Source organism: Diadema antillarum, unplaced genomic scaffold (genome assembly GCF_040938485.1).
Source record: "Diadema antillarum isolate AM-2024a unplaced genomic scaffold, OU_Dant_1.0 seq00001630_RagTag, whole genome shotgun sequence".
NCBI lineage: Eukaryota > Metazoa > Echinodermata > Echinoidea > Diadematoida > Diadematidae > Diadema > Diadema antillarum.
In genome coordinates this window covers 583019-595865 of record NW_027272339.1, presented here as the reverse complement: position 1 = coordinate 595865, position 12847 = coordinate 583019, and the positions used below count along the sequence as shown (strand labels likewise).

At 38.7% G+C, this 12847-nt stretch overlaps 1 protein-coding gene across 1 annotated transcript in view; it reads right to left on the bottom strand.

The window, feature by feature from the left end:
• The window catches only part of LOC139711268 (FERM, ARHGEF and pleckstrin domain-containing protein 1-like), a 135468-nt gene that overhangs the window by 105088 nt on the left and 17533 nt on the right, over positions 1 to 12847 (bottom strand). The window contains exon 2 of the mRNA XM_071623178.1: positions 7801 to 8269. Within this exon, the coding sequence (XP_071479279.1) occupies positions 7801 to 8133 (333 nt within the window). The 5' untranslated portion in view covers positions 8134 to 8269. The remainder of the gene's footprint in view (positions 1 to 7800; positions 8270 to 12847) is intronic.

The window sequence follows — 12847 nt, the reverse complement described above, 5'->3', positions numbered from 1 at the left end:
ACAAGAGTGTCACAAACACTTCTTCTATTTGTTACTGTGATGACATTTCTTTCATTGAGCAATACATGTACAATACATATTAAAGTACATGTGCATGATGTGAGAGAAAATAATGGAATGACAAACACGTCACAATCGTGCCGCTCTCTTCAGGGCAAAATCAGCCTCCAAAGGAAGAATCCATGTCAAGAGCGAATGGGAAATTTTCAGAGAGTGTGCTGTTCTGTCATCATTGCAAATGTTATTTTTTGTGGGCTGACGTTGGAGTAAGAAATGACTATTATTCCATCTACTTTAACCCTTTCAATACAACCATTTTACAAGAGCATTCGACATATAATGCAATACATCTACAAGTGGTAATGGTAGACTTAACCTTTGACCTTTACTTCCTGCAACAATGGACATAAATGCACACTTCTGCATCTATTGTGCACACTGTAGATACAAATAATGAATTATGCATATTTATGCAGATATCATTTTAACGCTAATGAGGCATAAATAACTCCAAAAAGGAAAATCTAATGAGGCACATTACGGAGGTATAAATACTCTCGCCTACAGAACCGGAACTTGTATGAAATAATAATATATCAGGAGCAGCTGACTCTGAATCACTGCCCAGCTACAATGTATATTTCAGCAGGTAATTATTTCTGTCAACTGTCCCACCTTTCTGCACCATAGATGTCAGAGGCCACAAGAAGCATCTGTTAGCCCATATGGCTTCCATTTTTAAAGGGGAATGAATCCCAAACACAATGTGGATTGAGTGAATGCAGCAATATTATTAGTAGAACACATTAGTGACGTTTGAGAAAAACAGACAATCCGCTAAAAAGGTCTGATTTTCAAGTTTTGGTGCTGCCATTGCTGGATGAGAAGACTACAACGGTCTGTGATGTCCCTGCAGGACAATGATATAAAGGAAATGTAAAGAAAATTCAATATCTGAATTTTTTTATGATAGTGAGAGAGTACTTTCCTTTCTTTCAGAAAGCAGGGAGAATAATATTAGCCATAAAATATGTCAGAAGTGATTAAAACATGTCAAGGGACTTTATACTTTTCATTAAAGAAACACATTTTTTTGAATTCTCTTTACAGGTTCCTGTGTGTTCTAATATAATATGTACTACAATCTACTAATATTGGGACATTCACTCAGTCCACATAAATATTTAGGCATCGTTCCTCTTTGGAAAGGGGTATCTCACTGAGCAGCAAATATTTGTGAACACAGCGGATTTTAGCAAATTTTAGTTTTTTTCTAAGGGTTTGTAAACAGCTGCACGCAAATTCACAAAGTTTTTATTGTCCCAAACAATTTTCCTCGTCGCAAAGAAATTTACGCAAAGAAATTTTGAACACATTCAAATTTCTTTCCGACAAGAAAAATTGTGTACAACAATAAAAACTGTGAATTTGATTGCAACTGCTATTAAGAAACTGCTATTAAGTAACTGCAACTGTTTACGGAACCTACGATCCCCTCCATTCGCAAACATTCTTCACTCAGTTCTTCTTCTTCTCGAGTCACTACGCAGAATGGAACGTTAGATTCTTCCAATCCAATGTTGGATGCACTGCCTGGCACAGGGCGTTAGAGCTGCCAGATCTTCTTGTGTGCAAGGCTCTGGTAGAAGTGAGATCCCTTTAATGGATTCTCTCAATCAATGTCATATAATGCAATATGCACAGCATCAAGTCAGCAATCAGTGTTCTTCCTGTTACTTGACATGTGGTAGACAATGACCTACCCTCCACGACACTGACACTGAATAATAAGCAAACAAGCAGAAAGTTCGGTCACGTTCGCACTTGCCCATTGTGTTCCAATGACACAAAAACATAAGTGGGAGTGCTCAAAAATGAAGCAAACAAAAACATTACATTCTCATATCTTTATAATGAAAATGCATTATAAGCATCACTGATCTCCTTCTTCAGCTTTCTGGTAATGCTGTTATTGATTTTCTTATATTCAAAGCAAAATTGTGCTGCATGTGTACTAAAATGTTATAGATCAATTTTAAAACATGACACCACTTCTATGTTCATAAGATAAATCTATGTTCATAAGATAAATTTGCAATTCTCAATGATGGGCAAATGCAACCGTTTTCATTATTCATGCACTGAATGTTATTTGAGCATTGAGGAAATGAAACTCAAGAATATTTTTTGAAAGTCTACTCTGTCTCTTTTTTTCTTTCTTTTTCTGCTGTTCCCAATCTTGAGTATACAAGATGTATGTCACCACATTCTCTTGACAGAGTCTCAATTCAAATATCTTGATGTTACCTTTCACACTAATAGACACCATACCACTACCAATGGTCCATGTTGAATTTTCTGTCCTGTGCAGTCAAACATTTCCCATGTGTCCTTTCTGTTCATAATTATGAACAATCTGCCCACTTGTTTACATGACCAAATCTAGCACCACAATAATCTTAACAACTGTATGAATCATCGTAATTTCATAATGTCATATATCCAAGGCAGACAGTCTCATCTTTTCATAAGCGCTTGAGTGACGATAGACTCATGACGCGACTGGCCATAAAATCAACATTTTTATGGTCAAATGAGTTAGATTCTTCACTGATTCGCTAGTTTTCAGCTTTGTTTTGCTGGACATTAATATTGTAAGAACAAGATGGTAAATTTCAACCTAATTCTACATTTTATGACTCTGAATCATGTCTGGAAGTAATGAGTCATCATCTTAACCCTTTACGTGCTTTGAGTACCGACTGACATAGAAAACTCCATAGTGTTGTCCACACTGTCCAAAGTCCCTGGCACAGAAAGGCTTAAAGTGATGGTTCATGCCCAAGCTGACTTAAAAAGAGTAGAACTGAACAAACGCAACAAAGAAATATTCATCAAACTCAGGCAAGAAATAATGCAGATTAAAACTTTCCAGTAATTTCATTTTAAAAAAGGGTTCTTGGCCACAGACAAATTGTATAAATTAGGGCCTAGACGGTGAACTACAGTTGTCGTAATTCGATATGGCCTCACATATCTTCCACTGCTAATAAAGCAATCTTCACTGAATCTTAGCTTTGGTTAGAAATTGAGATTTAACAAATCACATCTTTAACATCAAATGTCATCAGAATTGTAATGATTCTGAGATCAGGAGGGTAGGTACAGTTGCTGAATTTTATAAGATAGGATATTTTGTCATACAACTAACCTACACATATATGCATCAAATGTGGTAACTTGAAAATTTTTCAAATCATTGCTCCCAATGGTAAACATTACCTTTAAAATGAAATATCCAATAGTTGTCTCACCAATTTTGTCCAACTCTTATCCTTGACGTATCACTCATATTGGTTGGAAGTTTGTTCACCTACGTACAAGGGAATACCACATTCATATTTGCTTGCCTCTTATGGATAACCTCATTCATGTTTACAAGCATTTTAACCACAAGTGTGTCAATAATGTGTTTTAAATCAAGTGGCAAGCAATCACTGTCTGTGCTCAGTGACTGAGGCATATTGTGATTGTATGCATCTCTCTCAGTTGTGTGTTGTTGTTGTTTTTTCTTGATTGCCTGTTAATTTATTTATTTCTTGGGGCAGGGATCTTGTTTTCTTTCTTTGCTGTGAGTTGGCAACTGCTATTTATTCCCCAACTCCAAATAAATCCGACTTTGAAGGATTAGCACCTTGGCAGTGCATATAAACTCCATACATGTGCATTGTAAGGATTAATGGTTTTCAGTTCTGCCTGTTGACTATATGCCCTACACTGTACTCTTCTCCCTGAATTCACTTTGAACACAACATAAGACTTCCCTTGAAGCTCATCATTTACACTCATGACCTACCCCCCCCCCCTCCCCCAAGTTTGTGAACCCCACTTAAAAACTCTTAATGCACAAGATGCAGCACCCTTTGCTTGCCCCAGTATACCAAGTTTAGTAAAGCACATACACACTAGGTTGAATTCCATGAAATTTGATGGCCTAAGACCTTGGAGAAGTAGGCCAACTGATGCCATGCTTTATTAATCTAATTGATCACCATTTCAAGTATGCACAACATGCATACCAACCTATACCAACCTATACCAACATACACGTTGTATAAACTTTCCTTCACTAACATGGACAAGAGTGTCCAGGCACTTACAGTAGAAGGACTTAGCAGTCTTGTAAGATTAAAGGGTAAACTTCATTCAATGTTTAAGTTGACCCTAATTGGAGTAATGAAGTAAAACATGTAAACAGAATGGTAAATGTTCCTTTAAAAATCAACATTACATAAAGAAAGGTATGAGATTTTCCACGTTTAGCACGTTTTCCCAAAACAGTGATATCAGTCACTACATGCAAATGAGATGAGGCAATAATGCCATCACCTCAAATTTGTCCCACTGGCTCAGAAATAGAAACATTACAAAAATCATGTCCATTCCAATTTATAAATCAGCATGTCTCCCCCCCCCCCCCCCCCACTTTCAAATTCATGATTGAAACAATATTACGAAGCTGCGATAACTTGAAGCAAATGATAATTTGTTCTTTCTTTTACTGTATACGCTGTTATTTTCGCGTACAGATATTTTCGTGAATGAGGAGGTCATGGACATTTTCGCGAGATGTTGTTTTCACGAATTGACACAGAGGCCTACTATGGTTTGTACATAAACGCACTACTACCTTAGCTTATGGTGACATTTTCGCGTGTTGTTAAATTCGCAGTCCAACTGAGATTCGCGAAATTTGCAAAAATTAAACCCTCGCAAAAATAACAGCTTATACAGTATTTCACTTCAAGTAAATAAAGTTGATGAGGCGCTACGATAAATACGATAAAATGGTTCAGGAGTATACAACTAATAATGCAATATTCAAAGCAATGTGTAAGTTTCTATCAAAAGCATCAAAAAGGAAAAGAGTTGGGAATCTTCACCTTTCCTTTAATTGGTGGCTAAAAATTCCACAAGAAAAACTCATTAATTTAGACAAGGCAACCTAATGAATGGATGTGCAGAATGAAATCTGAAATATATGCAATGATTGTACTGCTACTGCTACACGGCTAAAGCATCTCTGATAAACGAGACAGAGTATGGACTGCATGCGTACTAATACAATTGTACGTGGCACACATACCCATGACTGTTGAGCACACATAACTTGAAGACATTAAAATTTAGTCTCCTTTCTACCTGAGGTATGCTCTGCATACATGTGCGCAAAATTGCATTCTACTTCTTGCCTGAGGAACTCCTTACCTGCGATGAATTATTCAACGACTTATGGCCGAAAGTATTGGCACAACGAATACTGAAATGTGTTCATACTCCTTTCTCTCTCTCTCTCTCTCTATCTCTCTCAACATTCCTTCTAGCTGCATCTAAGTGTGTCGAAAGTGCAGTATGATATCTTTATAATTACATTTCTACAGAAATATACATTTATCTGTCAATTATCTATTACCAGTACTTTCTTTTGTTTTATGAGTGCTGTTACAAGGTAGCCCATTCTGTATACTGTATCTAGCAAGATATTTTGGCGCCATGAAATCTTTGTGAATTGGAGCTTACAGGCTTTTTCGAGGCATTACATTTTCGCAAGTTGTCACTGGCACTCAATGCACATAGTGCAGACAAGAACTTTTGTGTGCATTTTAATTTCACGAATCTTGGCATTTGCGCAATTCGCAAAATGAAAATGTATGCTAAGATTCCTGGTTTTACAGTATTAGTCTTTAATATGAGCAATCTAGTGTGTGATTAATGCTAGATCTCGCAGGAAGCTAAATGCCTGACATATCTACATACAGCAGGACTTTTATAAAATAACTATTTAGGTAATAATCAGAGATTTTCCCTTAACATCACATTCAGACTCTTTGACACAAATACCCTAATATCATTTGAAATGCATCCAAAATATAAGTCTCATATTCTAACTTAGCCTCTTTTCTTTATTCATATGATTATTCATCTTTCTATTTTTCTCTTCATGTCTTTTATCTATCACAAAAAGAATAATATGCAACATATTGTACGATTATCTAAATATATAAGTTTCATTGATTGCCTGTTGTTTGTTCAGGTATTGTTTGTTGTTGTTGTAGTAAAACTCTTTAGTTTGTATTTGTTTATAAATGCTTGTAGCAAAATGTCACAACAGTAAAATAGGGGATTTGCATTGATAAGTCAATGGCTTTTGCTACTCCCCCACATATGCTGCACTTTCTTCTGTCAGATGATATGATGTTATCTGACCTTTTTCCCTTCTATTTTGTGCAATATTTCAAATTGTTTCTCAGTTATGTTTTTAAACATTAAATATGATATGTAACTTTACTATGTTGTATTTTTCTAAAAATGTGAAATAAACTTGAAACTTAAAACTTTCTCTTTGCTTGTATGCCTCCTCATTTCATATCATATGTCTCTTCTTCTCTCTTCCCTTTTTGAATGCTAATCCTAATACCTGCTATGTTTCTTTATTTCACAACAAACCATCCTCCTCCTGCAAAGCCATGCCACCGTCATGGGCAAATCCAATTACAAGACACGCACCAGAAACACCGGGCTTACTGCCGCGGGAGCTAGAAATGCGAGTGCGAGACACACGCGGGGGCAGCATCTCCCTGCTGAAAATCTTCCTTGGGCTTAATAATAACACGGGCAGAAGCCGCGCAGAAAATTGGTAGTAATACTAATACAATTGAGTACAATTGCTGCGATGCATGTACCCAAAACAGACTGATCCTTTCCCTGTGTGCCGAGTATTAAAGGTCTGCATCAGCCGACTCAGTTTCCGTGGGAGAGAAATAATATGATTATCAGTGTTCGGCCCTACTGTCATACGAAGGCTAAGGGAGAGCATGCGACTAGCTTGATCATGTTATCTAGGACTGTATAACAGTTTTTACTTTGAAGAAGAAATTAGAAAGGAAAAAAAAAATTCAAGAAAACAGTCTGCAGAATACATTTTCCCTTTGGTCAGCTGACAGTGTAGTTTCTTTCACAGATTCTACAGAAATGTCTATAAACTAAACAATTTGTACACTTTATTTCAATTGCCAGGGAACTGACTGACTCTCATTAAAAGAAAAATCTGTGTCTTTACCTCTTGCGTACCAATGTAGCTACAATGTATACACATGAATGGTATGTTGTGGTCAAAATCAACATTGAAATTTCCAAATTAAGCCTACAATGAAAATATACATACGAATATAATTTTAAGCCAATGGAAACTGTCAGGTGTTGAGTAAATATTTCATTCACATCATGCGCAAACATGTATTCTTAAGTCCTGCTATACAATAAAGATAATATGACCTTCAATGGCATGAAAGGGAAGAAGAAAAGTGTATCTATCACTAATTAGCAAATGTCAATCTCACGCCATTAGTACAGATCAGTACAGAACAGTTCCGATCAGTACAGAAAGAAATAGAAAATGTGTATACCGCGTTTGTAATGGTAAAGTATTAATGCTTGTACTCTCATTTTCACCAGTAGAGGGCATCACATTACACGCTGAAAATAAGGCTCAGTTTGTAAAAATGAAATATCATCATATCAATATATTCATAGTTTTACTGCCTAACACAAAAATCAATGTAAAATGTATTTCCTGCATTACCAAATCATCTACCCTAAATTGCTAGTCCTATTATGCCCTTACATATGCTGATAATCTTAAGTCTGTGGCAAGATCTCTGTGATTATGCTTCAGATTTGCTAATCCAAAACTACAGAGCTCATCCAAATTGCAAAATCAGAGGTCACAAAGCCACCTACCACAACGTCCACAGTCAGGACTGAGTCGTCCAGCATCTGGACCTTCAGTGACATCGTTTTCCCCTTCTTCTTGGGGGTGGAGGTGTCCCGTCCCAGCGACATGCCGTCAGAGCGGGCCGTGCTGTAGGAGTGGGTGGGCGTGGCGGCGGGGCTGTAGCCGCCGTACGAGTACGAGGTCTCGCGATCGCTGAGTCCCTCGCGGCTGAGGCTGGCGCTGTTGAGCCGACCGTGGTTCTCCGAGAGTTGCGAGAGGGCCATAGAGTCCTCGCGCTTCATGGGCGACGCTGGTGCCAAGTCTGAGTGTGGCCCAGGTCCCTCATAGTCACTCATCATTCGAAAGAAGGGGGCAGGAAGGTGGTGCAGCGGGGACGGTCAATCGGCTAATGGTCCAGCGCTGGGTTGTCAATCTCCTGTGGCTTGTGGGTTATATATCCAATGACATCCTCAGAACAGGCCGGGGAACAGGAACCTGAAGAAAAATGCAAAACATAATATAATATGAAGTGTCCAAAGCTACAGCCATGACGTGATATGCAACACACTGTAGTAGATCTAAAACACACATGGCATGCCAAACGTTTCATGAAGAGTACATTTCTTCACGGCATTTGTGCAATGCAATAAAATGTTTCAGTAGAATAATGAATTCTGGCAAGATCATAATGATGCAAGTTATTACAAAAACAGATACAACATGCAACAATATTTCAATAGAAAGAGGATTTTACTGCTAGAACTCTATTTCCCATATATTCACTTTGTCCACTTTAACAAAATCTTGTTCCAATGGCAAATTCCCAGTCTCAAGTATTTCATTCCATTGGGTTTACCCTGTCCACTGCAAATGTCTGCATATGTACATTGTACAATTACAACACAATATCCTTCACTACGTCCACAATAATAATACTCACTACACAACACGACACAGTGTGCATGTATAATGAGCTGAAAAAAAAAAGGTAAAATTACTAGTACTGACAGTGAATGGCACAAAGTTTTCTGGGAAACCCATTCAGCTCTTGACAGGAAAAGACCTCGCCAGTGCACGAGACAAACACAGACGCCTGTCGGGCAATGTGCCGTGGGTCTAACATTAGAATCCTGGTGACAGTACTCTTCTAGACAGGAAGGGTGGAAAACTGAAACTGACGGACAGACGCTGACTGACATACGCAACCGATCGGACGGGAAACACACTTAATAAATCGCTAAAAGGATAGATAGATAGATAGAGAGAGAGAGAGGAGGGTGACCCATTCATTCGATGGGTGCATTATTGTTGCTACTCGCTGGAAGTGCATCGTATGCAAAATGTACGGGAAGTCGTGGTTTAGGGAGGTGCTGCGAAAATTGCTGCGACTCACTCTCTCTCGGATCCCTCCCCTCGCTCGGGACAGGAAGTGATGGCCAGACTGAATAGCCACTTCCTCTGCAGCCAGCCCTAGCGGTTGCTCTCTGTTCCCAATCACAGGACACACCACTTACTACATGTATGCACCACCTGGTGAAAAGGTGAATGACCTTAGAAATATGCTTGACCCATTTGTTTTGTTCTGTCACTAGTGTTAGTGCCTTTGTTCCCCCATCTCTACCCCCACCCCCACCCCCTTTCCCCTCCCTAATCTCCACCTTTAGTCTTGGATTTAGGGCTGGGCATTGTGGCAGAGATTTGTTAGTACAATGTAGAATTGTAGAACACAAAGGACACAAACAACAACAACCACAGGTGTACAGTAGCCATTTTTGGGTGCCTCAAATCTACTCAACCACTTTTCCAGCACAACAAAAATTACTACTGCTGGGCAGCATTCAAAATGGGCATTTGTTCTATTTTCAGCCCCTGCTGTTTACTATACCCTGCTGAATGTGAGTCACTGCAGGTACATGAGGGGATGCTTTACAGACTAGCACGAGACTAGCATCCACTGCACGGTCAGTTTCTATGGAAATGAGAGATCTTGTTTGGTCATGCTTTGAATACAATACAAATGTATGCAGATTCCCATAGAATACACCCATCTCAGCATAAAGATACAAAACACCACTAATGCACTACACTACAACAATCTCCATTTTACTGGTTTGTTATTGTGTTTTTGTTAAAAATATGGCTAGTTAATAAGTTATTGTATAGTTGTTGTATTTTTTTGGGGGGGGGTGGGGGGGGGGGTTGGCGGCATCAGTGGCTTTAGAACAACACGAGGAGAAATGCAGCATGTACTATCACTTCCAACAATTCAGCGGCAAGATGATGGCTTCATTTCACTGTTTTGTTCAGATTCCCAGTGTACTTGCCACAGTCTGTTTTAGAGTGCTTTCTGTAAATAGCAACTCAGTTTTGTATATTCTGCTAGTACTTGTTTCACCCTTTGTCTCTACCCCCTTAAAAAATTGTGAAAGTCTTGTGTTTACTTTAGGGTCTTTTCCCACCAAGCCTAAGAGGCTTTTATTTGTCCCCACAATGAATATGATTACATTATGACTTGAAACTGTACGAACTGTTGTTATAAATTATGTAGAAATGAAATGAATGAACAGTATTAATACAAATGAACTTACAGTACTGTAATTAGCAGATAACCCCCTCCACTACACACTCTTTTTGCAGTAGTCAAGCATGAGGGTTGCTATTAATAGTGAAAGGGCTTCTTCACAGTGATGGCTTTTTCAGGATGACACGAAGATGCATGGTGGGAGCATTTAAATCTGTCATACTTGTGTACGACAGCCACAATACTGCTACCACACACCAGTTTCAATCCTTGCAGAAGGTATAACACTATTCTCTCACGCAAGAGATAATGACAACTGATATGAAAGGAAATCTGTCACTACAAGGACCACCATATCCATTTCATTCATTCATTTCGATTCATTCATTGATGACACAAGCTCTGGACACAATAGACGGGCATGACACATACGCATTAACACAACTTCGCATTGCAGTGAAACATACCTACAGACCTTGCGCAATATTGCTACATGATCTACAACTACACTTAGTCGTGCTTCCAGAGAATGTGGCCTGCAGGCTTTTTAGTACCTGGTAGCTAAAATCACTCCAGTCTCATGTAAAGAGCATTCAGTGTACACAGTCTCCATAAATTATCAAATCTATATTTCAATGGCTGGGCAGATCTAGTAGTTATGCTCTTGTAGCAACAAACAAATTTCTCATCACACATTTACACCAAAATACTATGCCCATCGATCCAAATTTTGGAGACAGAGCAAACATGAACATTGTGTAAAAGTGGTCTCTTAAGTCCAATAATCGCTAACTGCTCTGAAGGTATTTATACGCTGTATTGTAGCAACTTCCAAGTGTTTATGAATTCATGTATGTTGTACTAGGTAATTTCTATCATCCTCTGGGTGGACACCACAGCTTGATGCAAGGTTTCAATGAATAATAGCACACTGCTGCAAGATGCTACAGTATGCCATGTAAATACAATGTGCGAGTAATGAGGGAGGCACAACACAGTGGCTGGAAATGCGGCTACAGTGTAATGTCTATGACCAGTTCAACCTTCATGTGCAGCCACGCAAGGTCCAGTCTTTTGTCCGCAGAGGTGAAGCGGTAGTGCGCAATAAAGGAAGCCTAAACCTCGCTCATTTTCCTGGCTATCTCTCGGACAATGGCGGAGGTTCCACAAAGCATTGATGCCCAATCACGGGGAAAGACAACATTATAACTTGTACACATCAAAGTCGGTAGCTAGAGTGTAAGTATCACCTGCATACTCCATAACATCTACTGTGATGTCTTGTTAGCTGTGGATCATACCATCTGCCATTCTTGCTCTGTTTTCAGCTTTGTTTTTGTTTTTATTTCCCATACATAAAAAAAAACTTTGTTTGTTCCCCTGACAGGCTAGTGAAGTCATAGCACTGACTTTAATAGAGCGGTTACACACGGTCAAAAATTCGTCATTTGAATGATGATCCCAGTGAAAAATAATTCTAATGACGAATTCTTAGCACGTGTGGAAGCAAATTAGAATCACGAATGCTAATCACAATCACGAATTCAAATTCTAGTCCGGAGGTGAATTCCAGTGAAGTTTCACTCAAATTACGGTGCGAAATTTGCGTGTGTAATGCTTGACCTCCAAAACATCTTTTGAGGGGCGGAGCTTACGTGACCTTTCAAGCACTTCCAAGCTGAGGCTGAGCTGCGCTGAGCCAGCTAGTATGAAAGCGCGCGCTATAGAACCTTGTTGTTTTGATTGACAAGTCACCAAGGATTACGTAACGCCTTCGCTCGAGAATTTGAATTCTAATCACAGTTTTCGAGCAAGCGTGTGTAAGGTCCGTAATTCTAAAGACGAATTGCAATCATCATTACAATGATGATTCAAGTTACGGAATTTTCTCTCGTGTGTAACCGGTCCATGTTATACCCTACATGATTACATGGTCATCCCTCCCTACCTATGCCACTATGCCCCCCCCCCCCAAAAAAAAAAAAAAAAATATATATATATATATATATATATATATATATATATCAATAAACATGTGAAGGAGGGAATTAACAATAAAAATCAGTCATTTTCATTCACAAGGTACTCTGATCATTGCTCAAAAAAACAAATGCAAAATTTAAAGATGGCTGTTGGGACAAAACATGGACATGACATATTTTTGATTAGCTTTTTGTTTGGGTATTTTTTCTTTATTAAATCCACAGTGCTAGCTAGAGATGAATCCAACTTCAGAGCACTGTAACTTATGGTGGCCATAACTTGTGGGGGGGGGGGGGGGGCTTCCAAAGAAGAACAAAAGTACATTCAATGGGTTATGCAATTGCAATGAGCCAGATGCATTGCTACATGTATGTCAGTGCATAAATTATTTTTTGTTAGGCATACTTGAAGTCCCCCAGTTAAAAAATTACCATTAAAACAGTACCCAAACCAAATTGGTCTATATTATCTAATGGTGATTATCAGGAATATTATGGTTATGATTATCATCTGACGCTTCAGCAGGTCTTTAATAATATCTAGGAGAGAAAGACAAGGGAAAAAAAGAG